Source organism: Python bivittatus, unplaced genomic scaffold, assembly GCF_059951505.1.
Source record: "Python bivittatus isolate LINGU-HERP-01145 unplaced genomic scaffold, Pbiv_v1 ctg000350_np1212, whole genome shotgun sequence".
Taxonomy (NCBI): Eukaryota; Metazoa; Chordata; class Lepidosauria; order Squamata; family Pythonidae; genus Python; species Python bivittatus.
In genome coordinates, this window is record NW_028277074.1 from 26,266,600 (window position 1) to 26,293,473 (window position 26,874).

At 37.9% G+C, this 26,874-nt stretch overlaps 1 protein-coding gene across 3 annotated transcripts in view; it reads right to left on the reverse strand.

The window, feature by feature from the left end:
- Positions 1–12,472: 12,472 nt before the first annotated feature.
- The window catches only part of TSPAN7 (tetraspanin 7), a 102,584-nt gene continuing 88,182 nt past the window's right edge, over positions 12,473–26,874 (reverse strand). For 2 of the 3 annotated variants that reach the window (XM_088144774.1, XM_088144776.1), the window contains 4 exons: positions 25,093–25,248; positions 22,970–23,053; positions 15,271–15,343; positions 12,473–13,503 (listed from right to left, as the gene is read on the reverse strand). In XM_088144774.1, coding sequence (XP_088000900.1) covers positions 15,275–15,343; positions 22,970–23,053; positions 25,093–25,248 — 309 coding nt within the window. In that variant the 3' untranslated portion in view covers positions 12,473–13,503; positions 15,271–15,274. The remainder of the gene's footprint in view (positions 13,504–15,270; positions 15,344–22,969; positions 23,054–25,092; positions 25,249–26,874) is intronic. The other variant, XM_088144775.1, reaches the window with a different exon arrangement.

Here is a 26,874-nt window from a genome sequence, read left to right on the forward strand (position 1 = left end):
TCTAGAGATGGGAATAAGGAGAGGGGAGGAAAATGCTATCTCAGTATATACCTCACAACATGATGGCAATGCATTCACATGGGGTCACCCTTGGAAACCACTTGGAAACTACTGCAATTGGCTTCTGGGTGCAATTCAAGGTGCTGGTTACCACTTATAAAAATGTTCATGACATGGGGCCTGGTTATTTAGTTTCTGCCAACTGGTAAGATCCAGCAGTACCTGGATGCCATTGAGAGGGACTCTGGAAGCATGACTTCTCTGTCATGGTGCCTGCCCTCAGGAACATTCCCATCAAGATCCTTATGGCTCCCACCTTAATAATATTACTAAAGGCACTGAAAACCTGACTCTTTTCCCAAGCTTGGGGTAAGGTGGTTGGTAAGCCCCTGTAAGATTTTGTTCTGTTGGTATGGTTTTTCTTTCTCTGGATGCTATGAATGACTGATAATATGTGGCCACCAGAATATCTATTTTTCGATTTGGGTCATTCTCTTAGTGGAAGGAAAGAGATGAGGGCGACCAGCAGCAAGGTGGATGGATTCAGTTAGGGTGGCAATGAGTGCATCATTGGGAGACTTGAAAGAACAGGTTAGGGACAGATCATCATGGAGGAAATCTATATGTCATCGCCGGGAGTCAATGGCACATAATCAGTCAGTAATCATTCTCTTAGCCAAGGCTTTTCTTGGCTTCACTTTCTTTTCTTGTTAGTGATAAAATAATCTTTAAATGAGAATCATAGCTAAGAAGTCTTATGCATCAAGACTTTTTTTTGCGGGGGGTATATTTATTACCATTTATTGCCAAGATGCGTCTATGTTTCTTTGAAGCTTATCAAAAACTGAGAATGTAATCCAGAATGATTCATATTAACTAGATTCTTCTGTTTGCTTCAGTAGGGCCTAGGATTGCCATTCTGTTTATATTTTTAATAATGGTTTCAATATAGAATGGACTATAAGAAGAGGACTCATGGGAGCCTGTGATTTTCAAAGCAGGGATCATTTTATAATTCATTCATGCATCAGATTAATTGGCATACTTATTTTGCAAAAGAATGAGGTGATAACAAGGCTACCAAGATTTGCCCTTCTTTGCGACAGATCAAAGGAGGACTGGGAAAGAAACGACTGACTTATGGTGGTGCTTTTTCATGTCTTAGCCTCTCACTCTCAGGGATTGCATGATATTAGTGGATCAGATCCCTGTACCCCTCTCACTCTCAAATCTTCTCTGCAAAATCACATGATAGGAAAGGCACAAGCCCAAATAAGGCATTGCTTCAAAGTACTCCTACCATTTTTGAAGGGGTGTTTGCTACTTTACATGAGTAGCTTATATGTTCTCTTTTTAATTAAAAAAAAAAAGGGAACATATTTGCATTTCAAATTAAAAGGGAAATGATGGATTTCATTTGGCTGAAGATCTTTTGTTAAAGCCCAACATGTTCCACAAATTGGATTTTGCAGTTTAAACTAAGCACTCCTGATCTCTATAGCCATGTGTAGATTAGGACTGCAGTGATGTTCTGGAACTTGATAATGAGATTTTATTGTTGTGGGGGGGGGGTTGTTTTTGAAGTCCATGTTTCATTCTGGGCTTTCAACCAGAAGACTAGCCCCTCGGAAAGTATAAATAACAGAAAAGCCCGCATGAGGTGCATTCCCTGACAACAATGCAGCTAGGACTGGATCTCAGTGCTGAAGTCCAAACCCTAGAACCTAGAAGTCCACCCAATAGAAGTCTATCAGATCTGGGCTACAAAACTCTGGATGACCATTCGATGGCAGCAAGAAATACTGAGATCTTTCTAGCAATCATGTGCATGTTTGGGTACCCTTTCAAGTGGCTGAGAGTTGCTAAGAAGGCCCCTTGGTCTACATTTCAGCCAGCATGGATATATTTGGGGCCACGGAAACCACATTTTTCTTTCTTCGTTTTTTAAGGAAACATGTAGTTAGCCAATATGCCTTCTACACAATCACAGATATTCACTGTATTATTTTGATTTTTAAAATCTCGTCCTCTACAGCAAAATGGTGCTTATTCCAAAGTAAATCTGTTTAGCACCAGAGCAGCTAAAAGTAATTCCTTTTTATTGTTGCAGTCAGGGTTGGTGCTGTGATTTAAAATGCAAAACTGCACATTCTGTTGCTCCTCCCCTGTAGCAAGTTAAACAAGTGTTCTTTTGATTTGTTTGCTTATTGTTTTTCTTTCCCTTTCTTTTCCCTTTCATTTTCTTCTAACAAGACAGGAACAAGTCAAGAAGCCAAGCCATTGGAAAGCAGAAGAAAGGCAGTGATAGAAAAAAGAAGAGATGTATAAGTTGAGTGCTTTACAACTGAAGTAATACACATGGTGGCCATCTAATGATCATTAACTCTGGGGTCTAGAATTAACTAGCTGCCCCAAGTTATTGTGAGAAGACTATTGATTCTGGACAGGAGCATTCTGAAGCCAAATCAATACTTGACTTTCAATCACCCACATTCCCAACTGTCTAGTTGGCTTTGCTGCCTCTTTGCTCCTCAGTCTTCAAGCACAAATTCTTCCTTACCTGCCCATTTTTTCCCAGAAGCTAGGCAGGAAGGGAAAGGAGAAACATCCAGAAATCCAGTTTCAGCCACCTTCTATTAAGAAATAGACATCAACCAGAAAGAAGAATTAACCCACTACATTTATTAGCAGTGGAATGTTAGTTTCCCAGCAGCTACTTTTGTGGTTTGTGTGACTCATGCTGCATGCTACAAGAAGCTTACAGACTAGTTCATTAAACTCTTCCTAGTAGATTTTTCCATGAGTCCACTAGCCATCTGCAGGGTGATGAAATGCCTGGTTGAGAAAAAAGAGGAAAGAGAGATGTTAGAGGGAAGAGAGGATGGTGTAATGGAAGGTAGTGGAGGTAGATTGAGTTCATGGACATGAAGCTCTCAGAATGCTACTGGGCCAGTCACCTTCTCTGGTGCTACCCCCTCTTTAAAAACATTGGATATTCTAGCAATTTCACAGCCCAAATAGTCCTTACTTTCCTTAACATACAGTTTTATTATTTAATCATTTTCCCAACCGCCTTGATTGAAGGGTTGCATCTGTGCAAGAATTGAATTAAATTCCAGTTTTGCAAGGTCAGTACACAGAGTAATTTGCACTTTTTCTGAAGAGCAAACCTAAAGTTTGGCGGCACTTCTAGACCTAGCTGTCGTCCTGTAAGACAAGGTTGCAGAGATGGCAAGAATGCCTTTTACAAACTGAAGCTGGTACTCAACCACCTGTATTCATTATAGATTTGGCCTGCTCATAGTCATGCAAGACTTGACTAATTTATTGGGCCAGACAATGTGTGGTTTTCCAGATGTTGCTAAACTAAACCCTATCTTCTTCTAGCTTTGGCTATGCTAGCTGAGGCTGCTGAAATGGACAAAATGTGTCACAATTTTTCTCTCAGACGGATATCAGCTTTGACTAGAATTTGAGTAGAATTGGCTCTAAAATAGTGCTTGTCAGAAGAATGGTACTACATTGGTTCTAGGAAAGTGAAGGTATATCAGGAAAGGAAGTCCAGGCGATGATGGGACAGCCTTCCAAAGGATAGCTACAAAAGCCTCCTCTTAAATATTGAAGACTTGCATTAGGACCATTCTCAGGAACAGCAATATTCTTCTTCCTAGACTTTCTGTGGCAGTGGAAAAAAAAGTTGGGAAAAATAGTGGGAAAACATGGAAGGCTACAGATGGATACAGATGTTGTTTGCACTGCCTATAAAAGGTAAGTGAACAAGTCATGATGATTTTCTAATGCATAATGCATACTGAGTGATTGCAGACATTGCAAAGAACCACATCCCTAACAAAATGTGTTAGATTTTGTTCAACTCACTTGATAATAAAGAGCAGGAGAACTCTTGATGAGAAGATGCACTTCCTTGACCATTGTGATGCATATACATAGTTTATTCAACTGCTTCTGTTGGACATTGATTACTTTCACTCGAGGAATGAACGAACATGAACACAAACATTATTCAGAAGCATATGGCACAATATCCCTGGATGGTACAAGTTTAAAATACGCACAGGAAATCTAATTAGTTTTATGCTGTAGTGAAATATAAATCTAACCACATGATGATGTGATCACAAACAGCTTGCCATAAGACTTTTTTCTCTTTAATTTTCATTTTATTATACTGTACACTAACAGGAGAAGACCTACAATGTTAACAATATAATGCAACTTCAAAATTAATCATGACAATAATACAATTATAATACATAGTAGTAATAATAAATGTCTTTAAAGGCCCTGAAAATATGTTGCAATTTATTCAAAAGTTGTCTTCCTGCTCCTCTGTTAAAAAACAAGTTCAATAGTTGACCAACAACACACATCATTACACCATTGCTGGGATTTTGGTGTAGGTCTCTCTTTGCACCATTTGTTGGATAATTCTTTTAGCCATGCCCTCCAAATCCATAATTCTTGATTTCTTGATCAATTCCAAATACTCTGGATAGAGCCAAGAAGAATGTATGCATCTTTCATATATCATAAAGCTAATTTCAAAACAGAGACCACCTAATGCTGTTCTCTCAGCAACAAGAAAATTTATAACTATCATGGCCTAAGGGCCAGGTTCCAAAAATGCAGGTGGATCAGGGCCTGCTGGATGTTGATCCAGGTGTGGCCCAATCTGCCCACATTTTGGAGCCTGGTCCTTGGGCCATGACAATACAGGTAGGCCTCGCTTAACGACCACAATTGGAACTGTAATTTAGGTCACTAAGTGATGTGATCATTAAGCAAATCATCACTTGACTGGACCCGATTTTATGACTTTTGTGGCAGTCATTAAGCGAATCACTACGGTTAAGTGAATCACATGATTGTTAAGCGACGTGACCCTGGGATGCTGCAACCATCATAAGTGCAAGCTGGTTGCCAAGCACCTGGATCGCAATCATGTGACCATGGGGGCACTGGAATGCATAACTTTGGGCATCAGTCGTAAGTGCCGTCATAACTTTGAACGGTTGCTAAATGAACAGTCATTAAGCAGGACTACCTGTATGTGACTTTAGAGAAGGGGAAGTTTCACTTTACATAACGGGCAATTTTTGAAATCATTTCTTCCTTCAAACTGATTTTTATCCCTCTAATGAACTGTTCATTTACATAATAAATATTTTTTTAACAAGTGCCCCATCCAGTTTCAGTCAAACTATATGTTGAGTTTGGTACAAAAGTTTATATGCTCAGGTATGGCTCCATGATGCAATGGCTCAAATTCATTTTTCAGTAGCAATTTTTATCAATCAACTATAGTCATTGCTTCCTTTTAGGTAGTCTTTTGACCATATCAAAAGTGGCAATAGATATGTTGAAAAAATCTAGTAAAAATCAAAGGCATACCTATTATATATAACATTTTCATAACTGCAAAGAGCAAATCAATATACCTCTGTGGGCTAGAATAGAAAGGAAATTCATTTTTTTTCTATAAGAAATTTGGTCTTACTTATTTCATTCTTATCATGCTTATCGTGTTGAATATGAAAAATAGAATGCTTTTATTGCCCTCAGCCCATACTACATTATTAGTGATTTCTTGTTATGAAAGTTTTTCTTACTATATCCATCTTTGTAAGATCAGCCACCTGCATTCATTTTGCAATTCACATTTTCAACCCATGTAGTTTTCTGAATCACATTAATCTCCAATGGACTATTATTGGGCTGACTATCCCTTGGGGAATGTAATGAAACACATTCATTAATTCTCAGGGCAAGAAGGTTAATTACTTTTTAAAAACAAAAAACAAACCCAGCACTAATTGCCAATAACTTTTTTTATATCAAATTGATCTTGTAAGCTGGTTTTGATTTCCATTTCATATTGTATTTTCTAATAACAATCTTAGGAAAAACTAGAAATGAAAAAAATCTGTGTGCTTTCATATTAGCCTCATCAAGAAATCATAAACAGTACCGTATAGCAAACTCTCTTATTGGCAACATAATTGACTTTTTGCATCTGGCCTTCAGAAGAGCAAGCTTTGCTACTGTTTTTGCTATACCTATAACTCAGACATGTATATAAAGCCACTTGACTACTTGGCAAACAAGAACTGCCACTATACATCATGTTCCTTTTAAAATGTGATTGATTAAACAATGCAGGCACTTAGGGCATATCCATAGTACTGCCTTAAGCTGCTCCTTTCCTGTGCTCATACCAGCTTGACTGTACTGAGACAGACATTACAGCAAGAGCTTGTAAAGTATTCAGTCCATGTCATTCCACCAGACAATCCTACTGCAGTGCTTCCCACGTTTCCATTCTTCTGGGTGGTTCTTATTCAACACATATATACTTTACACACACACATGGTTTAATTGAATTTATACATAAAAAGTTAAAACATCAAAATGCATATACATGCAGGCACAACAATCAGCTTTAAAATAAACATTCTTTTGTTGCTGCCCTGGTGATCTCTACAGTCTTCTAGAGCTATTTTTACCAGGAATAATATAATAGCACAATGATTATAAACTTGCCTTGGGAATAAAAGGTGGCTTTCCTCAAATGAACAGAGAAATAATGTAATGGTGCACTGCAGCACTTATTTTTAAAAAGTCTAGGGAAAAGTAGATGGCTGAGGAAAAGAAAAATAGTGATAGAGAAAGCTTCGCCCAGGTTTCAAAGCAGTAACCTGTTATTTATAAGGCCTGTGTTATAACTATTTTGTTATCATAGCTTTCCTGATAAAGATCGCTCTAGAAGTCACAATAAACATTTACAGGTAGTCCTCACTTAATAACCACAATTGGGACTAGCAACTCCATCACTAAGTGGCACAGTAGTTAAGCAACATATCACATGACTGCAATGGACTTACAATGTCACTTCTGCTGCAGTCATTAAGTGAATCATCAGTGGTCATTAAGTGAGACTTCACATGATTGCAACTTGCAGCTTTACTGTCGGCATCTCCATTGACTCTGCTTGTCAGAAGCCAGCTGTGAAACACGCAAATGGCGATCATATGATTATGGGATGCTGCAATGTTCATAAATGACCGCTAGTTTCAAAACGCCCAAATTTTGATCACGTGACCATGGGGGTACTGCAATGGTCATAAGGGCTAGTCATAAAGTTACTTTTTCATAACTTCAAACAGCCACTAAACATGGCAGTCATTAAGCGGGGCATTCCTACCTCTACAAAGTAGCCAATAAGCTGTGGATATTAGCCTGTAATGAAGTAAAATGCACCAACTAAAACATACAGTAGTGCTTGAGGCAACTTAAGGGGGAAAAGAGTACTTTAAAACTACAGCAGGAAGACATGCTTGGAAGTCCTATTTGCAGAGGGAAGTCTCTGTGTATGGAACAATGTTATCCATTCTTGTCAGCCCTTTGAGGTAGCCCAGACAAGAAGCCAAAACCATGAGTACTAACACTAATTTTATTGAAAGGTTATATAAAGTTTATAAAGAATCTTGCAAGTCTGAAAGCACATTTGCCCCCCCTCACTTTTACTTTCCAGGTAGTGAATGCAAGCAGACTTCCTCCACTATTTCAGTGCTTCTGTAGCTCTGCATTGCACAATCTGAAATTACTTTCCTAAGTACACAAGATGAGATGCTTTTCGTGCCCCCATTCTTTCTGTGGGCTGAGATATGCTTTGTCTAACCATTGATTAATCTGAGGCTCCTCTTTCTCCTGTCTCCCAAGGTAATTCTCACAGACCATTACAATTCTTGTCCTCCAAAAAAGGTTTGCTAGTTCCTTCTGGTGACATGGTCACCAGACAGTACAATTCAGTTCTTAGATTCCACCCAGGTTATCAGAAGGCAGCTCTTATTTAGAAGCCTTGGTGCAATCTAGGTGCCACTTTCTTCTGAAACAAAGATGAGAAAAACCAAGAGGCCACTATTTCAAGCTATTTGAACATTGTGTGACACCTGGACTGCACCCGCATGATGTGTTTGCATTAGCTGTGCCTTTACATTTGTTTCATGGAGTGGAATGTTGAGTGGAAAGTGGAAAGGTAAGTAGACAGCCAGTGAAGAGTCAACAGCCCCTTTCTTTGCCTTCCATAGTCAGCCCTTGCTTCTTTTTGTCTTCATGAAGACCTGCATGAATTTCCACACAGATTCCTCTCTCATGGTTTCCATCTGAGCTATTTCAGAAGGTCAGCTGTCCTTTATGCCAATTTACCCCACTGCTTCTGGGCTCTCTTCTGTTCTCTGTAGAGAATTCTATCCATCTTTTAAATCAATGGAACCAAGGTCCACACTGTAATCTGTCGAACTGCTTGGCTTGAATACAACCTCATTAAGGGTTCCCTAGGCAGTGAATGCAAGTAGACTTCCTCCACTATTTCAGTGTTTCTGTAGCTCTGCATTGCTCAATCTGAAATCACTACCCTATGCACACTTTCTGATAGTAAACTCCAGTGAACATAGCTAAGTTTATTTACAAGTAGAAATGCTGCATATTAATGGAGGAATAAATTTTAAGATGAGCAAATGCTGATAGAGAGGCAGTGGTTAATATGCAATCTGTTGTGAGGAATGAATGTTGACTGAAAAAGGGGAAAATGGGTAAAAAGTCTTCTGCCCACCTTGTAAATTGAATGAAGTAGAAACGGGTACTTAAGAAGTGTATGTTGAGATGGAATGAATGCCAAATTAATGTGGAATGAACACAAAAGTATGATGGTTTGGTTATCTAGAGAGAATGAATAAGGGTCAAATCACAAAACATGTATGAATGAAGAGGGAATGGGGGCACAGAAAAAAGAGTGATGTGAACGTCACTCATTCATACATTATTCTATTTTTTTTTTCTTGATTTCATTAGCACTGCTATGGTTGTACTTTACCATATCGTCCGGTTGTTATACTTACCAATAAATATATCTAAAAACAAGCAAACATGGAGGAAAAAAAAAGAAAAAAGTGATTGGATGGGGATAATATTTTCACAAAAAGAGAGGTGAGGTGAAATAACAAAAGGCATCATATGACTTAGTGTATGGATAATTTGCAAGGATAGAAAGGTATAGAGAGGTATAGCAAATGACGTTGGTATAAATTAGATTTCTTTATTTTTTTCTGGCTACTTCTTACTCTTTTTCTTTTATAGCATTGCTTATTCTGAAAAGAAACAGCACAATGGGTATGGATGCATATATGTAACATGTCTAGTTTTTATGTGCACAACCAACAGCTTATTTCATTAGGTGTACAACAGGAGCTATTCTCACAAGGGTCCACAAATAGCTTTGACATGTGATCTCCCATTTCCCAAACCCTTAAATTGAACATCAGTAATTTTATTCTTTGGCACCACAGTATTATGTCTGGTCTGGTCCTCTTTCCTCAAAATATACTTCAAATACTACTAGATGTTTAATATGATAAATAATGTCTTGAAGTGATCTTGAATGGAAGCATTTTATCACATGCAGTGAGAAGAACTTTAGACTGGCAGCATTTGGACTGTTTTCTTTTGCTTTTTGTGCTGCTGAAAAGTGAGCTGGTTTCCAAAAAGGTTGACCTGATTCTTCTCGAGAGTGATGGGTGTAACTGTACATGTATCATGATATGCTAAGTGTTGGAAGCACAAGAGAAGAGGAAGGGCATCCTTTATTTGTTTTCCTGGAGGGATTCTAGGTATTTCCTTGGAAGGGGATCCCATTCTACTGTACTCCAAGTCATCCATTTCCTGAAATTGCTTCATAGGAAAGAAGAGTTGTTGGTGTTTCAATACCAATCTTCACATATAATGTGTAGCTAGATCTTTGTCTTGCCTACCAAACAGGTACAAGCAAGTTTTTTTCATCCTTACTTAGCTTTCATTGCAAATTGATACTGAAATACATCAGAGGAAGATTTTGGGGCATCCACAAGAAGGATGGAAATGTTGGTGCCAGCTGTTCAATGCTGGTGTCAGGCCGTTAAAGGATACAAAGCAGAGACAGTTTACAAGGTGGCACCCCGCTCCTACTCATGTCTATAAAATCACTGCAGTGGAACATCTTTGCTGCAGCTTCGTATAGCTCCGCTTCCATAAGCCTGATCAATAATCAGGGAAGAACGGAGTTCAACCAAGAACTGAAAGCCCATTTTGTTGTATGGAGATAATTCTTTTAACATTAAATGAATGCCTTCCTCCTGGTTTTGCTCTATTAATTTAATTAAGCTGGGATTTTTCCTATTCTGGAAAATGATTAGAAAAAAGGGTCATCTCTGAGTGATGAGCCCCTCTGGGCAAAGTGCCCTATGGTACACTTTCTCCTCTCTTAGCTGTTTGTATTGGAGTGAATAAATGAAGCATATGTGTCTTGGATCTAGCCAGCACTATACATTCCATATTGTCCCAGGCCATTAGTAAATACACACAGTCATCCAACATTAAAACATCAATTTAAAAAATAAAACAAAACAATATTAAAAACAACAACAACAAGGGCTCTGGGTAGTAGTAGCAATCACTCCTGTTTTCAGTAATAGAACCACAGTAATTTCCAAAGTTGTCAGGTGCTTATAGCAGTTATAAAAATAAAAATAATTCTGCTTAATTACATCATATCAGGTTGCTGCTAAAGACCCAGGAGCAACATGGCCTGTCCAAAAGCAGGATTTTGTTGTTAATTGGGTTTCTGGGAATCTATCTTACCCCACAATCCTTTTGCAGATATTGTCTGACAAGAAAGAGTAAAAGGAACTAGTATCTATTTTAGCAGGATGAAACTCAATTCAAGTATAGCTTTGGCTAAAAGAGGAATGTGATTAATGTAGCCAAAAGTTATTGCTGTTGAAACCTCCTTCTCCCTTCCCCCAATTATGCACTGCGTCAAGAATAACTAGCTTCCAGTTCCTTCCAGGGTAGGACACATTTCCTATTGGTATCTTTACACCCCACAGAGCCAAATGTGTCACTGAAAAATGAAATTATTACCATCAACATCAGTACTGCCCACTTGGCACATCACTTGTTGCCACGAGTGTTTTAGCTCAGCATTCTAACATGTCCTTTTCTCCACTGGTTGGGTGACCAGGATTCTGAGTCTGAGCCTCAAGGTAAGCCAAGTAATGAGCCTGCAGAATTGCCCAGAGATTCCTTAGAACCTGACCTCAATTGTTCACTCAAGATTCTAGTTCTACTCACTCGAGGATAGAGGAAGGAGTCATGGGGCGGAAGGCAGCAGACCTTAATGCTAATGTTTATCAAAGTTTGAGAAGAGTGCAATCACGAATCACACATGAAAATCTCTCTTTGATCAGAGAGTCATCCAGATGTTCCTTTATCCTCAGATGAAACTAAAGTTAACATCTTGCTCTTGTATTTCACAGTGTGTCACTGAAAAGCCTATTTTAATGGCAAAATCAAGCACTGAGTTCAGATTGCATATGGTAATAATTCACAGCTGAACTAAAGGAGCATCGATGTATAAATACCAACATGTATATCAGAAAAATAGAGAACATCATATATTACACACTTTAGAACATGCCAGCAATCATGATATTTTCAGGCATGTGAATCGCCTATTCTGTTATTTACAATGTCATTCCTTCATTACCTTTGGGTTTTTAATACCAGCCTTTTGTTTATTAACTATTAAGGGAATTAACATAATTTTGATTGCCTGCATGATTGAAGCAGCACAGAAGCATTTGAAAGAAACAAAAGACTGTGATTTAGTGCTTTTTAAGTTATCATCTCATGTTGATCAGACTGAAATTGTTGAATTTTGCAATGTCCGCATGTAAAATTTTGATTTTAAAAAACCCTATTTCTTATATGGAGATCCAATCATTTATTGCTTGCTATTGTTTGCGGCATTAGCAATTAGTAAACAACAACCAATCTTTTAATTGCCACAATATTGATTTCTGTTCTTGCAAAGGAATGGCCTTTATTTTATTTTATTTTAATTTTGCATTTTGTAATAGTTTGACTTGCTTTTGTCACCATCTATGATGCAGAAGAACAAGACAAAAGGGATCAGAGAAGATTTCATTCTAAAGTCTGTGATTTTCAAGAATGAGTACAGTGAAATGTATAGCTTGGAAAAAAGGACCAAACTCAGAAGCACTGCACTTGCTTGAACCCTAGGCTCAAATGAAATAATTCCAGTTAAACATTTGCCAGGTAGAAAGGCTAGGAATGAGTTCTTTGGGATATTAGGCAGCTATCAAGCCAGACTAACCAAGGGTTAGACTCTGAATAATGCAACATCTTATACTCATATCAATACTTCCAAATCTTGAAATGCTCTTCTTTCAGGTGATTTTCCACCAAGATCAGAAAGGACAATACTGTATGGAATTACAAAGCCAGCATATTTTAAAGCACATGCTTTTATGCCACTGCCACTGAGAAAAAGATACTAACAATGCAAAAACTGGACTGAAAAATAAAGGGAGGCCAGTAGAAATCTGTAATGGTTCCATTTATTAATATGTATATCACAAATACAATATCAATGCATTCTTGTTGGCATGCTAGACAGAGGCCTTATTAAAAAAATCCTATTTTTTTTAAAAAGGTCTTAAACTTTTGCTCCCCATTCTGAAAAATATTCCACACATTCCTTTTGTTGTTATTAAGTCTGATTGATTTGACAATGAATTGGTGACAACTTCAATGCAAAAGGAGAATGAAACAGAAAGAAGGGTATAAGTAAAAAGTTGAATTACAGCACAATCTGATTCATAATTATCTAATCAAAGGAAGCAAAATTACTAGCTTCACAGTAAACAAACAACACGGCTTAGTAACGGTATTACACAAATTCAGATTCTGAGGCAAAATGCACTAGACAAAGGCCAATTGGCGAAAACACTATGCATACAACACTAATCAAGAATGAAAGATGCAGCAGAATATCAATACATTAATTTCCCTCAACCAGATTTTGCACATTTATTTTCAAGTATTTCCCCATGTTATATAACTGATTTTTTCTTCTTTTGGGTAGCTGTTGGAAAGGGGAGATTAGATAGATTAACACACCTTAGTAAAAGCTATAAACAAATCAAGAAATTAAAAACTTGATAAACCAAAATAATATATATTTTTCTATACAGGTTTAATATGGATGTGTGCAACATTTATTAACCATGGTGAAAGGCTAATGATGCCCTCCAATCACTACATGCACAGCCTAATCATCGCTGTCAATGAATTACCTCCGTTAACTTTACAATGCAACTACGGTCTGATCAAGAACAAACATACAGCGCCATCATACGCACAGCTGTTGAGATGGAGTGTACAGTACTGGATGCTCAATGGTTCAGGCTACTTTTTGTGGCACGACAGTACTTCACGGAATGGTACACTACGCATGGTACAGAGTTGAGAAAGTGTTGTCTTTATGTGTGTATACGTGTAGTTGTGTATGTGTGCTCTAACATTCTTTAGAAGTCTTCCAAGAATTATCTACTTCCTGATTGAAAACAGGTACTGTATTTCATACTCCTGGAGAAGTATAGAAAGGAAAGGAAGAGAATAATGAATTGTTTTCATTTCCATCAGTCATAAGATTTCTCTTGTGTAAATCAATTTATTCTAGGTGACTCCAACGGAAGAGTCAACTAATTCACCAAAGAAAGAAACTTCGGAGGCAAGCAGCTCTATATATTGGTAATATGTTCTCCCACACTACAACCCCAAGAGACAGCAAATGAACCTTGCATTTGTACCTCGCAGTGCAACTTTGGTGGGTCCCTTAGTGGTACTCCTGTAAAACCACTAAGGGAACCACCAATTTTTAAACATGGAGTTTTGCCATATGGTAGATGTCATTATGAATAATTAGGAACTCAAGATCTAGCTCTATTTTAATCCATGGGAGTTAGGCAATATAGACCACATGATCAGGAAGTCCTGCATTAATTTCAGTGTCTTAAGTGTGTACATGTTGTTTCTGTGTACAATTAATTGTTGCTGACAATGAAATTACTGTACTAGAATCTCTGGAAACATTGGACCAAGCAATTGATTTCATTGTTTGCTCTGTTCTCTGAACGTCCTGCACACAGTTTTTTCTATGAATGCAAACAGCTCCTGCGTCCCCAGGAATTCCTGCCTTTTCTTCAAGATAGTATAATAATAATATATATATGCTTTTTGTGCACATGGATCCGCTCCTTCCACTGAATTAAAAGGGAATTCATACAAGGACGTGAGTTCAGGGCACTGATCTATATGATCTTATACCACTTTGGATGTGTAAAAAGATCTCTGGGCATTCAGCATACAGTATTTGGAATGGTGATTTATTTTTTGTGTGAAGCATCCTTAAACTACACCTCATCCCATACTGATGGGACATAAGAAAGGGTTTTCCACATTGAGCCAGAGGATAGGCAAGAGAGATTTTGATCCAAACCACTGATGACTTCAAAAGTAATAATCTGGATTCTGTGCCCAGAACAGACTGGCACACAGTGGACTTGCTCTAAACATTCTGGTTCCATTCAGAACATTTACTGCTTCATTGGGTTCCTGCTGAAGCTTCTGGACTACTTTGAAAGCCATGGACCAGCTCCTTGCAGTGCACATTATCATAGGTGTAAGAAAGCATGCATAGCACAGAGGATCCAATCTCTCTGTGAATAGGCATGATTTGTACACTAGCTTATGCTGAGCAAAAGCTTTTCTAGCCAAATGGGAATCAAATGGGGAGAGTCAAATCCAAGAGCTCCCTAAAATTGTAGCCTTGGTTTTTTCAAAAGGAGTCCAATAAGACCACTTCTTAAAACCAGATCAGTAGTTCTAGTGGCCAAGAATGGTTCTCTGGTTGGTCTGGATTAAATTTCACCTTTTTAAACCTACATCTAATCCATTACTAATTTTAAACACGGGTTTGGCATTGCCAAGTTTCACGGTGGTGGGAATGAGATCACAAATTCCAGAATATCAACAGAGGTGGTATTTTAAGGTGCCATTTTTACCTATTAATTTAAAATAAAAAATAGAAAATCATATTCACAGAGATAGTCATCTATGGAATGCTTTCTGTTGTTCTGCTTTATCATTAATGTTATTCAGCACTGAATGTCTTTTCATTGATATGAACCATGCAGAATATCATTGGCTGGGGCTGATGGGAGTTGTGCTAACTGCAACTAAAAGGCCAGGCTAGGCAAAGCAGCTGTAAAATCTATCCTTCTCCAAGTAGAAAGCAAAGCATTTGCCTAAGTTTGGAAAAAGCATCTTGCATACAGCTGTACAGAAACTCACCTTATTACACCATCTCATACTGATTGGCAGTAATAAATCGGGACAGACAACATGCCAACAGCATGCCAATCAGCTGTAGAAGAGAAAGGAAAAGTATCATGCATATAATCCAGTGTCATGAAATATACTGAGTCTGCAAAAAGGATTTTAGATTTTTAAATTTGTTGAAATACTGTATGTAAAACTGAAATAATACAAAATGAAGCCTACAGCCAAAATAAAAACACCAAATTAATGCAATCAAGAAAGAGGCAATTCTAATAATTTCTCTGAAGTATCTCCCCCTTTTTCTTTCTCCCCCTCTTTTTAAGACAACACTGCTTTCATTGTATTTGCCTCTAAGTAATCTAACTCTTTTTAAGTATCTCGGTGGGAAAAATGCATTTTAGTCTTAGAAGTTCCGCATACTGTTTTTCATTTTTGCATACTGCACTTTTGCATATTGCACTTCATTTCGTTTTCATTTCTGCATATTGCACTTTCATTTTTCAGTGGGTTGTTGCTCAATTTTGGAGGTGCAATTTCAGGGCATTCTACTAAATAAAGTAGGACTAAGGTCCTTCGTACGGCCCGTAGGTTGTTGACCAATTTATGGGATGGAAAAAGGCTGCATCAGTTATTCTCTTGCTGTATTATACACTTCTTGGCATATGTGCAGGCAAGCCCAAATGTCAGGTTAAATATTGTCTGTCTGCCTACATGCAAGCAATTGAGGAAAACGGCATAGGGATACAGATCCTTCTCGGTGATCATGGCTCTGGTATTGCCTCCAGATCAAAGTGCTCTCCTGAGTGGCTGCTGAGCTGAAGTCGGCACCGTGGATTTCAGATTTTATTATGCGGCCTGCTACCTAGCTATCCATGTACTTCACAGGATTTTCCTGTTTCCTTCTATGTTGGCATAGCAACAGCAGATGATCAGATACAGAATAGCTTCAGATGTTACAAACAATCACTTTTGCATTTAGCTAGCAGCAGCTGTTTGCAAAATTAAAACAAAAAGAAAATGAAAAAAGATGCACAGGGAAGATATGTGCGAATTTAGACTGCAGAATGTTCTTATTCAAGATCCTTTACCAGATAGTAGAAACAAATGCCACTAGACCAAAAAAAAAAAAAAGTGGGGACACGTGTTTATAACACACAAAGCTCTTGCCCCTAATATACTGAGGCATCTCAATTCATTACGTCATTATGGAATAATGACATTTACTTGGCGTGGTTCTGTATCTTGACGGGAGAACGTATTAGAATGGAAAATATTTAAGGAAGAAGAGTAAAAATATACAGTAATAGCAACATAAGCATTGCTGTTTGCATTAAACTATATATGCCATAGCAATTACTCTCAATTATCTTTCTACATGGCTCATCCACGTTCCATCTGCCCAGGCCGTCACCTGACGTTTAGAAGAGTCTTGACTGCCATAGTAAATTATTGCTTTCTGCAACTTTTTGCAGCTTCCCTTGTGGGCTGCAGTTTTCTAGCCTAACACCTTAAAAAACCTTCACACTGCTCCTTTGGGAAGTTATTTAGTCCATCACCTAGGTGGATTAGCAGTCTGCTGGTTTCCTTTCTCTAGAATGCCATGAAAGTATCACAAATGTTAAGAAAATATGTAGCTGATTTTGTTTCACCGAAATGCTTATGCAGAAATGGAGAATTAGCATTCCTCAAAGTAATATATCTTGTTATAAAATAGAAAGGGAAGAGCAATTGAAAATATTTAATAAGGAGTCACTGACTATATAGGTAGGTGACTATTTACTATATGGGTAAAAATAATGACTGAGTGAAATGGAAGATCGTTAAATTGCTGATAAGAGAAAATTCACAGGGTTCAAAGTGAAAAAGAAATTAAGGGGTAAATAGATGTGAACTGTATTATTCAAGATTAACAATGCATTGGAAGTTTTACTGCTCAATTAATAAATATTAAACACTTAGGCCTACAGGTGTCTCAAATGAATTATACACTAAAATTAAGTTTAAAAAGTTCAAGTTAAGAGCTGTCTCCTCAAATACTGTATGTGATTTAGCCTTAAGTTAATTAGCTACCTTGAAAAATGGGCATCTGCATTTTTTGTGCTTTAACTGCATGATAATTTTTAAAAGCATGCATGCCAACTGATTAATAATGAAAACATGCTTTGAGAAAAGATGCAGAGAGGGTCTGAATTTAGAAAAGATAACTTTGTATAGATGCCTATTGCATCAATTCGGTAACAATGAGCTGATTAAATTTTAGAACAAAAGTTCTGCCTTCTTTCTTTAACAAGGTAAAGTGTTTAGGGAAACACTATTTTTTCTTTAAACACCAAAGGATTAAGATTTTGAAACAGTGAATATTTATTTATAAGTGGTAAAAATGAAGAGCTTTCTTGGGTCAAGGTGGGCTTGCATGTGCTCTGGAGAAGGATTTCTGATGTAAGAATACACACGGTTTCATGTCATGTTTAATTGAGCATAGATTTTTAAAATAAAAACAGAGCAAAAGATTGAAGAATTACCTATTTTTATTTTAAAATCTTTTTGCCCCTGTTTTGTGCATTGAGGCAAACACTTCTGACATAACATTCTATATACACTGATGGAGTCTGAACTATCCGTAATCAAGAAAAGACCAAGATGTTATAGTAGATGGTATAATAAAAAACTGAATGTGGTGTGGGACACTCTGAACAAGACAAATTGTATACACAGGATTATTAGGAAATGGACTGAAAATAAAACCACCAACGTTGTAATGTAATGTTATATAAATTATACATTACATCCACATTTGGAATATTACCCACAGTTCTGACTGCACATGACATAAAGCAACTAAAAAAAGTGTAAAAGAAGGCAATTAAAATGATCAAGGAGCTTGAATACCTTTCCTTTGAGAAATGGCTAGACTCTTTAGCTAGGAAAAAAGTAACTGATGAAGTAAATGACTAAGGCGTATAAAATCATGCATGGTATGGAGAAAGCAGACAGGTAGTTTTTCTCCCTCTATCAACACTCTAGGACCAAGCTGATTCAAAAGAGATTAGAAGAGAAAAAAGAAAGTTCTCCTTCACCCAACGTATAATTAATCTGTGATTCAATACCATCAGACATGGTAATGGTTACTAACTTTAAAAGGGGACTGGAGAAATTCATGAAGGACACATTTATCAAGGGCTACTTTTGAAGACTCAATGTTACTTCCATGTTGGAAGCAGCATTCTTCCAAATACCAGTTGCAGGGGGACAACAGCAGGAGAAGGATATGTCTGTACCTCCTATATACGACCATAGTAACATTTTTCTGCCTGCTGTGAGAAACAAAATGCTGGACTAAGAATGGACCTTGGTCTGATCCAACAGGGCTGTTCTTATGTTTGTATGATTTTAGTACCTTAACTGTGGTGTAAAGAACCTCAGCTGAAACCAAACAGATTTAATATATAATTACTAGCCTGCTATTGAGAGTTAATAGGTAAAGGATGGCTTTCATAATACTGAACTCTAAATCAAGCAAAATCATAAATGTTTACAAAACAATTTCTGATTAAACAATTTCTTTAATATATCAATAATATTTCCAACTGACATTGTACAGATACAAGTTTTGCTATGACAGAAACTGACAATGTGAAGTTATATTCAGCTCTCTTTAGCTTAAAATGTTAGAAACTGCGTTCTGGGAATGTATGTTATAACTAAAAAGAAAAGAGATATCAGTTGTCATATATGGAGCTAGATAGATTTTCTACCGTAATCATGCCACAATTGTAAATTTTATTTATTTTATTTATAAATCAAAATTGTATGCTGCCCATCTCACTATACAAGTGACTCTAGGTGGCTCACACATAAAAAGCATAAAAACAGTTAAAAACACAAAACAAAGTTAAAAAGACTACAAATGGAATTAAAAAGTGGAGTGAGCATCCTCAGGGCACTAACCACTCCCAGTGTCAGGAGTCCCCATTAGATCCCCAAGTTAGTCAGCAGAGCCAGGTTTTAAGGCAGTTCTGGAAGGCCAAAAGAGTGGGGGCCAATCTCATGTTGGGGGGCAAGATATTCCAAAGGGCTGGGGCAATGGCAGAAAAAGCTCTCCTCCTAGACCCCATCAGCTGAAATTCTCTAGCCAATGGGGTCTGCAACATGACCTTCCTGTCGGACTGGGTGGGACAGGTCAGTGTAACCAGGACAAGGTGGTTCCTCAGTTAACCTGGGCCCATGTCATGAAGGGCTTTAAAAGTCATAACCAACACCTTGAATTGAACCCAGAAGCAGACCAGCACTCAATGCAGCTCACACAGCAGAGGTGTTATGTGTGCAGCCCTGGGGGCACCCAAAACTGCCCGCACCACCGCATTCTGTACCAGCTGCAGCTTCTGGATACTTTTCAAGGGTAGCCCCATGTAGACCGCATTGCAGTAGTCCATGCAGGAGATGACCAGAGTATGAGTGACCAAGAGAAGGGCTTCCTGATCCAGGAAGGGCACAACTGGCACACAACACGAAGTTGAGCAAAGGTCCTCCTAGCCACGACTGCCACCTGCTCCTCGAGCAGAAGTCACAAGTCCAGGAGGACCCCCAGATTGTGCACCCCATCCAGAACCAAAGATATTAAAATCCCAGATTCAGAAGAGCTCGGAACCCACAGCCATTCCATCTTAGCAGAGTTCAGTTGAAGCCTTTGTTTCCCATCCAGACCCCCACAGCTTCCAGACACCGTGAAAGAACATCCACAGCATCACTTAATTCACCTGGGATGGAGATGTATAATTGAGTATCATCCGCATACTGATGATACCTCATCCCATCATGACAGATGAACTCAACCAGCAGCTTCATGTAGATGTTAAAAAGGAGCAGAGAGAGCACCGGGTCCTGTGGGAACCCACAAAGCAGGGGTCGCAGGCTGGACCTCTTGCTTCCTATCAACACCGATTGGGACTGGCCTTGGACAAAGGAGGTGAGCCAGCACAAAACTGTGCCCCCCAATGCCAACACTCACAGCTGACCCAAAAGGATACCATGGTCAATGGTATCGAAAGCCACCGAGAGGTCAAGAAGAGCCAGGATGGATGCACTACTCCCATCCTGGTCCTGCCAGAGATCATCTAAAAGTGCGACAATGCTGTTTCTGTTCCATATCTGGGCTTGAAACCCAAATGAAAGGGGTCCAGATAACCCGTTTCATCAAGGACCCTCTGGAGTTGCAGCGCCACCACCTTCTCTACCACCTTTCCCAAAAAGGGGAGGTGAGAGACTGGACGAAAGTTGTCCAGAATGGTGGGGTCAAGTGACAGCTTCTTGAGGAGAGGGTGAACCAGCACCTCTTTAAAAGGGGCCAGGAACACCCCCTCTCTCAAGGATTAATTAACTATCACTCAAGCCCACTCACATGTCACCTCCCAGGTGACCCTGAACAACCAGGAGGGACATGGATCTAATTCACAGGTAGCTGCACTTATAGACCCAAGGACCCTGTCCACTTCCTCAGGCCCAACAAGATCAAACTGTTCCAAGATAACTGGGCAAGACTGTTCCCCAGGCATCTCGATTACAACTATAAGTTACAGTTCATTTGTCTGGTTACTTGATGCCTAGTATCTAGTTAGAGCACAGTCAGTGGACTGCAGTTCTTGACCCATTTTCTTTTTCTTTGACACAATACTAGGTCATCTCAAGAATGATGCAAACAAATTACCACCTGGCAAAGATGCATTGACAATCCTTCATACTCTACAGCTTTTAACACTATATTTTATCTCATGTTCATTTTTCAACAGCGTCATTAATTCCATAAAAAGCTCTGATACACAATCAAAAATACTTTTTTTTCAAATTATTCATGACAAAAACAAGCAATCATAATGAAAATCATTTGGCAGCGACTCTCAGTATTACTTAACATTTGTCGTAGCTTGTGAACTCTTAATTAATTGCTATACTGTCAGTTGTTACTGCGATTCTATTTTCATAAGTTCATCATACAGGCTTCTGATTTATGCATGTTTAGAGTACTTCCAGCTTTTAGGGAAGAGTAGAATTCCCTTGCTTTGTTCTGTGGAAGTCCAGGAAGTGCTATCTTCCATTTGAAACAGTCCTATGTTTTCCCATAATTTCTTTCATTCTTTTCTTTCCACAAAATATTAAAAGGGTGGCTACACAATATCATTTGATTGGTAGCTCTAGGAACCAACTATCTAGAAGTAATCTTCATTCAGAATAAATCCCATTGATTAATGGGATTTTATTTAGAATAAACATAAGTAGCATTGCTCTGTTATTTGTATTCCAGCCTATGGAATAAACTCTTGATAGGAAACAAAACAGAGATCTCTCAAAGACAGCTCTAGAGCAGTTGTCCTAAAACTGATTTACTCCAGTTACGTTGGATATCAAATGTGATAATTCCCAGAAAGCATGGGAATTGTAGTTCAACATATCTAGAGGACTACTGGTTGAGGAAGCTTGCTTAGAAACACAGTGTGTGTGTGTGTGTGTGTGTGTGTGTGTGTATTTATGCTCTCAGAAAGTGGATTTCCAAGCAAAAGCATGGATGGATGGATGGGTGTGTGTGTGTGTGTGTGTGTGTGTGTGTATCTGCTTCATCTTTTTTGAAAAGTAATTCTGACTGCTAGTTATTACTAAATATATTTTGTTTAGTGAATGTCATGTTAATTATTTATTATATATAGAAGCAGTTTCTTTGCTTTTCTTAAACCTACCATCAATCAATTTTAGTGGTTAATACCAAAATCTAAGAGAATATTTAAACATTAATTCCTTAACTGCTATCATCATTGTTGTCAACAGCAGCAGCAGCATCACAAAAATAATCCAGCTAAACAGTCAAACAGATGGCTTAAAGTAGTTAGTCTGAATTCTTCTTAGTACTGCCAAATACAACTCAGAATATGAGATGTGACTGGTAGAAGTGGACTTTATTTTAGGGCAGTGTGTTGAATTAAATGACCTTTAGCACCTTTCAGATCTATGAATAATCTCAGTAAGTTAGAATCAGTCTAATTTAATTTGGAACAACTCATATTATTTTGATACAACCATAGCAAAAGCTGGACTTAATCCTTCTCTGTGCTTAAAACTAGAGAAATTAAATTAGAGACAGATTTTCTAATTTCTGAAGACAGAAATTCTCAGAGAAAGCAACTTCATTAGCATATTGCCCTGACTTTGATTTTTATATACAACATTTACATAAAATACACATTTGTTTATAACAAATGCTAATTGTTTGGGTCTCACTAAAATGAAATATTTAACTGTTGATGGCCTCAGATATAACCCCCTAAATGGAACAAATTAGACATATGCTTCCGGCTTTCTTTTTAAACATGATGAGACTCCAGATTTGATATTTCTCTTAAACAAAGACAAATCTAGGCTATGAAACCCTCCATGCAAACTGTGAATCAACTATTTGTCACGTGGGCTCTTTATGCTCCATTTAAGCCAGTTTTATTAGGTTAACCTTTATTTGACCCAATGGAAGGGTCTTTTCCCCCCCTTGAGGCCGTCATTAGTTGGGCTGTAACTGATACTCCCAAGGAGAAATTCCATTTAAGTTGGAAAAAGAAAAATCAATGAACAGATGACCTAAGAACTAATGAGCAGTTTGAGGCCTGCTCCATAATCCTTCCCTGAAGCTGAGGCAAACACACCATGTCTTCAAAGCAATCAAATGGTATACCTGTGAGAATGCAATTCCAAAAGCCACTCCAGCTATGATTCCCATATTGGTCTCCATAAAACTGGTCACCAGGTCATAACAGCCCTGAAGAAAACAAAGAATATCTAATAACTCTTCAAAATTATATCCTCTTGTCCATATTTAATGCTCATTTGAATAATGGTTAACAGTCTAATACAAAATTCAATGCCACAAAGTCTACTAATAATCAAAAGAGTAGGCAACGAATATATCAGTATGAGGCTTTTTATAACTCATACAATTGTACATATTAAACTATGGTTAAGTCAAGGAACATTACTCAAAGGAACATTTTAAAAAAATTGTTTCCTTAATATATCATCCCTGTAGAAAAAGTATATCAATACACCTCAATAAATATATTCATTTATAATCTTCCTGTACTCTATAGCTATAACTTTTCTGAAATTCCTCACAATCAAGTATGATTTAAAATACGTGTTTAATTACTGTGCCCCCACTGCATATTCTCACTACAGTTGTTGAAAAATTATCAGCAAAATTACCTGATAAAATACCCCTTCTGTTAACATTTTCTAATTAATGTACTCACACCTTATTTCACACTGTATGACTATTGTCTTATTAATATTTTACAGAAGGGAAACCAGCCTTATCAGAGTATAATTCTGAAACATGCTGAAGATGAAAACCATTGCACTGGTAATAGTTAAGCTGTTTGGTAAGTAAATGAAGTGTGCATCCAATCAGGCTTCTCCAACCTGGTGCCCTCCAAGTTATCTTGTAACTGTAGCCAACTGGCTTCTCAGTCACCAAATCAAGAATTCTAAGAGTGTGAGCCAACTCAACTGGTCATGAAATTAGCCTAATTTATAATAGCAAATATCTGTTGCACTATGCTGTATATTGGGCTGCCTTTCCAAACCACCTGGAAGCTTTAGTTGGTCTAGTACGTGGCAGCCTAAATGCTGGCTGATATATACTGGCATGAGAACATAACATATTTGGTCTTGCACTGCTTCCTTTTTGATTCTAAGTGCAATTTGAAGTGCTGGTTTTACATGGCTTGGCACTAGGGTACTTGCAGGATTGTCTCCTACAACTTTTTTGTCCTGGAAAAACTTGTGAGTGACTCCCACTTCTGCAAAGTAAGGGGGAATAGAAGCTCATACTGCTGTTTTTTGGTTGGGGTGTCTCTATCCTGGAATTTGATCTCCCCTTACTTTTATACTGAAGAGGTATACAATGATAAAGATTTATACTTGATCTAATGCATCAGCATTAATGCTCTTTTATGAAGATTTTGTAGAATTCAGTAGTCTATTCTTTCTGAGCTAATTTGCTCGCTCTGCTGTAAACCTTAGCACTGAAAAAACAAGAGAAGAAAATAAGTTACGTTTCTTGTGAAACACAGGCTATTTGGTTTTATATGCTGTGTGTGCCATGAAACAATGTTTTCTACATACGTATTTAGTCTTTCATCTGCTCTCACACACTCTAATATGCCACAACTTTTGCAAACTTTTGATTTGCAGCAATTTTTGCTGTGTCGGCCTGCAACATGAATTCTGTAATGCTATAAAATACTGTGGAGTAATAAAACATATCTAATAAAGCATGGGATTATGTCTGTCATTCTATTTTCTACATTTTGGCAGACTGTTAGCATCTACAGTAACATGTGATGCATGTCCCAAATGAGTAATTAGGGGGGCGGGAAGAAGGGAGGTGGAAACTCATATGAGACAGCCATGAAAACTGCCATAAGCATTAAGATGATTTGAATCTATTTGTTGAATTCTTTGCCTTACGCAATTGTCATTATAGGGAAGTCTGTAGTCAGAATGGGTATGGGAAGTTAGTTCAGAAATCTCTTGGAAGGTTTATTAATGGGGCTATGTGGGAAAATCTTTTTCCTGTTAATATCTGAAAAACATCAATACTAGAGACTGTTACCAATTCTCCAGACACATTATTTCGGTACATTTGCTTAATTTATTTATTTGATTGACTTCTGTATATACTACCCAATAACCAAAGATGTCTGAATGGTTCACAAAATAGTGTGCATAACAGAGACAGAGAAATGTATGTATGTAAGTATAAAATACATTATTCTGAAAGCCTGAAATGAACCATACCTTCTGGTTTATTTTAGTAGGAGCAATGGTCATATTACGCAGGTCCATAGAATTACAGTCACTCGAGTTCATACAACAACTTGGAGGAATGCCGTGTTCATTAAAATAAGGGCTAGTATTCCAGTTGGTGTAGTTCTGGACACCACAGCAACTCAGCTAATAAGAATGAGAAAAAGAAGGCAAAATAGTTACAAAAAGTGGGAAAGATTTTGTGCATTTGATTTCAAAACACCCCAGACAAACTATCTATAATTCAAAGAGAAACAGAGAGAGAAAAGAAATCTTCCTTTCTGAAAACATAGTAAACAGAATATTATTGTTGTAGCATTATAAATAGTCATAGTACCAAAAGGCAAAAGGCAAGATTCTTGTCTAGAGGAATTTATAAGCTAAAATTCAAATGGAGATGAAAACTGAGAAAAGAAATTTGCAAGGTTTTGCCTTTGCAAAAGTAATTTCATGATTACCTCCGTACATTTTCACCAAAGAATAATATAAAAGTGGATTTTTACTCCAGGGCTGTGGAAATCTAACTGCCTGGAAACAATGAAGTTCACAGGCGTTGGAGAGAATACTCAAACAGTTCTCAAACACAGAAACACCTCTGTGTTGTAGGAGAGCCCAAAAAGAGATTATCTGATTTTAAGTAAATGAAATATGCATCCAGGTAACCCTTGATCCATAACGTTATCTCAGTTACAGGGAAAGAAACAAAAGGAAGAGAAAAAATGTTACAAGATAGAACAAAAGGAACTTTGGCACCAACTAGCACACACAAACTCAGACAAATGGCAACATCATCGGCAATGAAAAAAAAATCTCAATGAGATGGAGAACTATTAGAGTCTGATGAATGATCATGACATGATATGTAATCTAATGATCAAGCTGAGGTAATCCAGCAGTGCTTATAAAAGACAGATGGAGGGAAGAAAAGTCTGATGTCTATCTTCTACTACATCAAGATTATTCTCAAAGAGCACTCTAAGGGGACTTCTCACACCTGATTGTCACCTGGCCATCACAAGAAAGGTTTGCAAGGAAAGCAAAGGAGAGTTTGTTGTTGCTGGAATCCAGCCCATGTCTTGGCTAGACTAGCACACTGTGTAAAACATTATCTCATGTGGAATCTCTGTCTGACAGAGAAGCACAAGTTAAAAGTGCTTAAGAGTACAGTAATACATTCAGTGAATTAAGAGTTCTGTAGGTGGAACTGCAAAAACTGCAGAGCTCTAAGGGTTAAATAGTGAAAAAGTTATAAAAGGTGTGGAATTCCACTGGAGTCCATTGGAATTCCAAGGGAAAGCACCTAGTGGTGCTGGGGACCCCTCTCCCCCAAACAGATGAGGGTACAGCTTTGATTCTGTCCTAGTTAAAAAAACAAACCTGTGGAGCTCCTGGGAGAGCATTTGGGGCTTCAAGAGTATTGCCTTGGATTTTGTGATAGGTTTTTAGTAAAGAGTGCTCCTGATACACAAGTTAAAACCCAAGTGATATAGGGAACATTTATGTTGGTTATATTTATTGGTTGTAACAAGAAAACTGGGGAAGAATTTGCTTTTAGAAAACTGTAAAAGTCTTCCTTCTCCTCCTACCCCAATTCTGCTGTGTCCCTCTCCCTAAGAATTGGAGTTGGCAGCCAAATAATATTCTTTGGCTAGCCTCCTCGAACAGAGCTGGCAACAAGATAAGATTCTGCTGGATAGGCTCCATCCTAAAGGAAAATTGAGAATTTGTTATTATTAGCTTAACACATTAAGCTGTCTTAGGTAGGCAGCATAC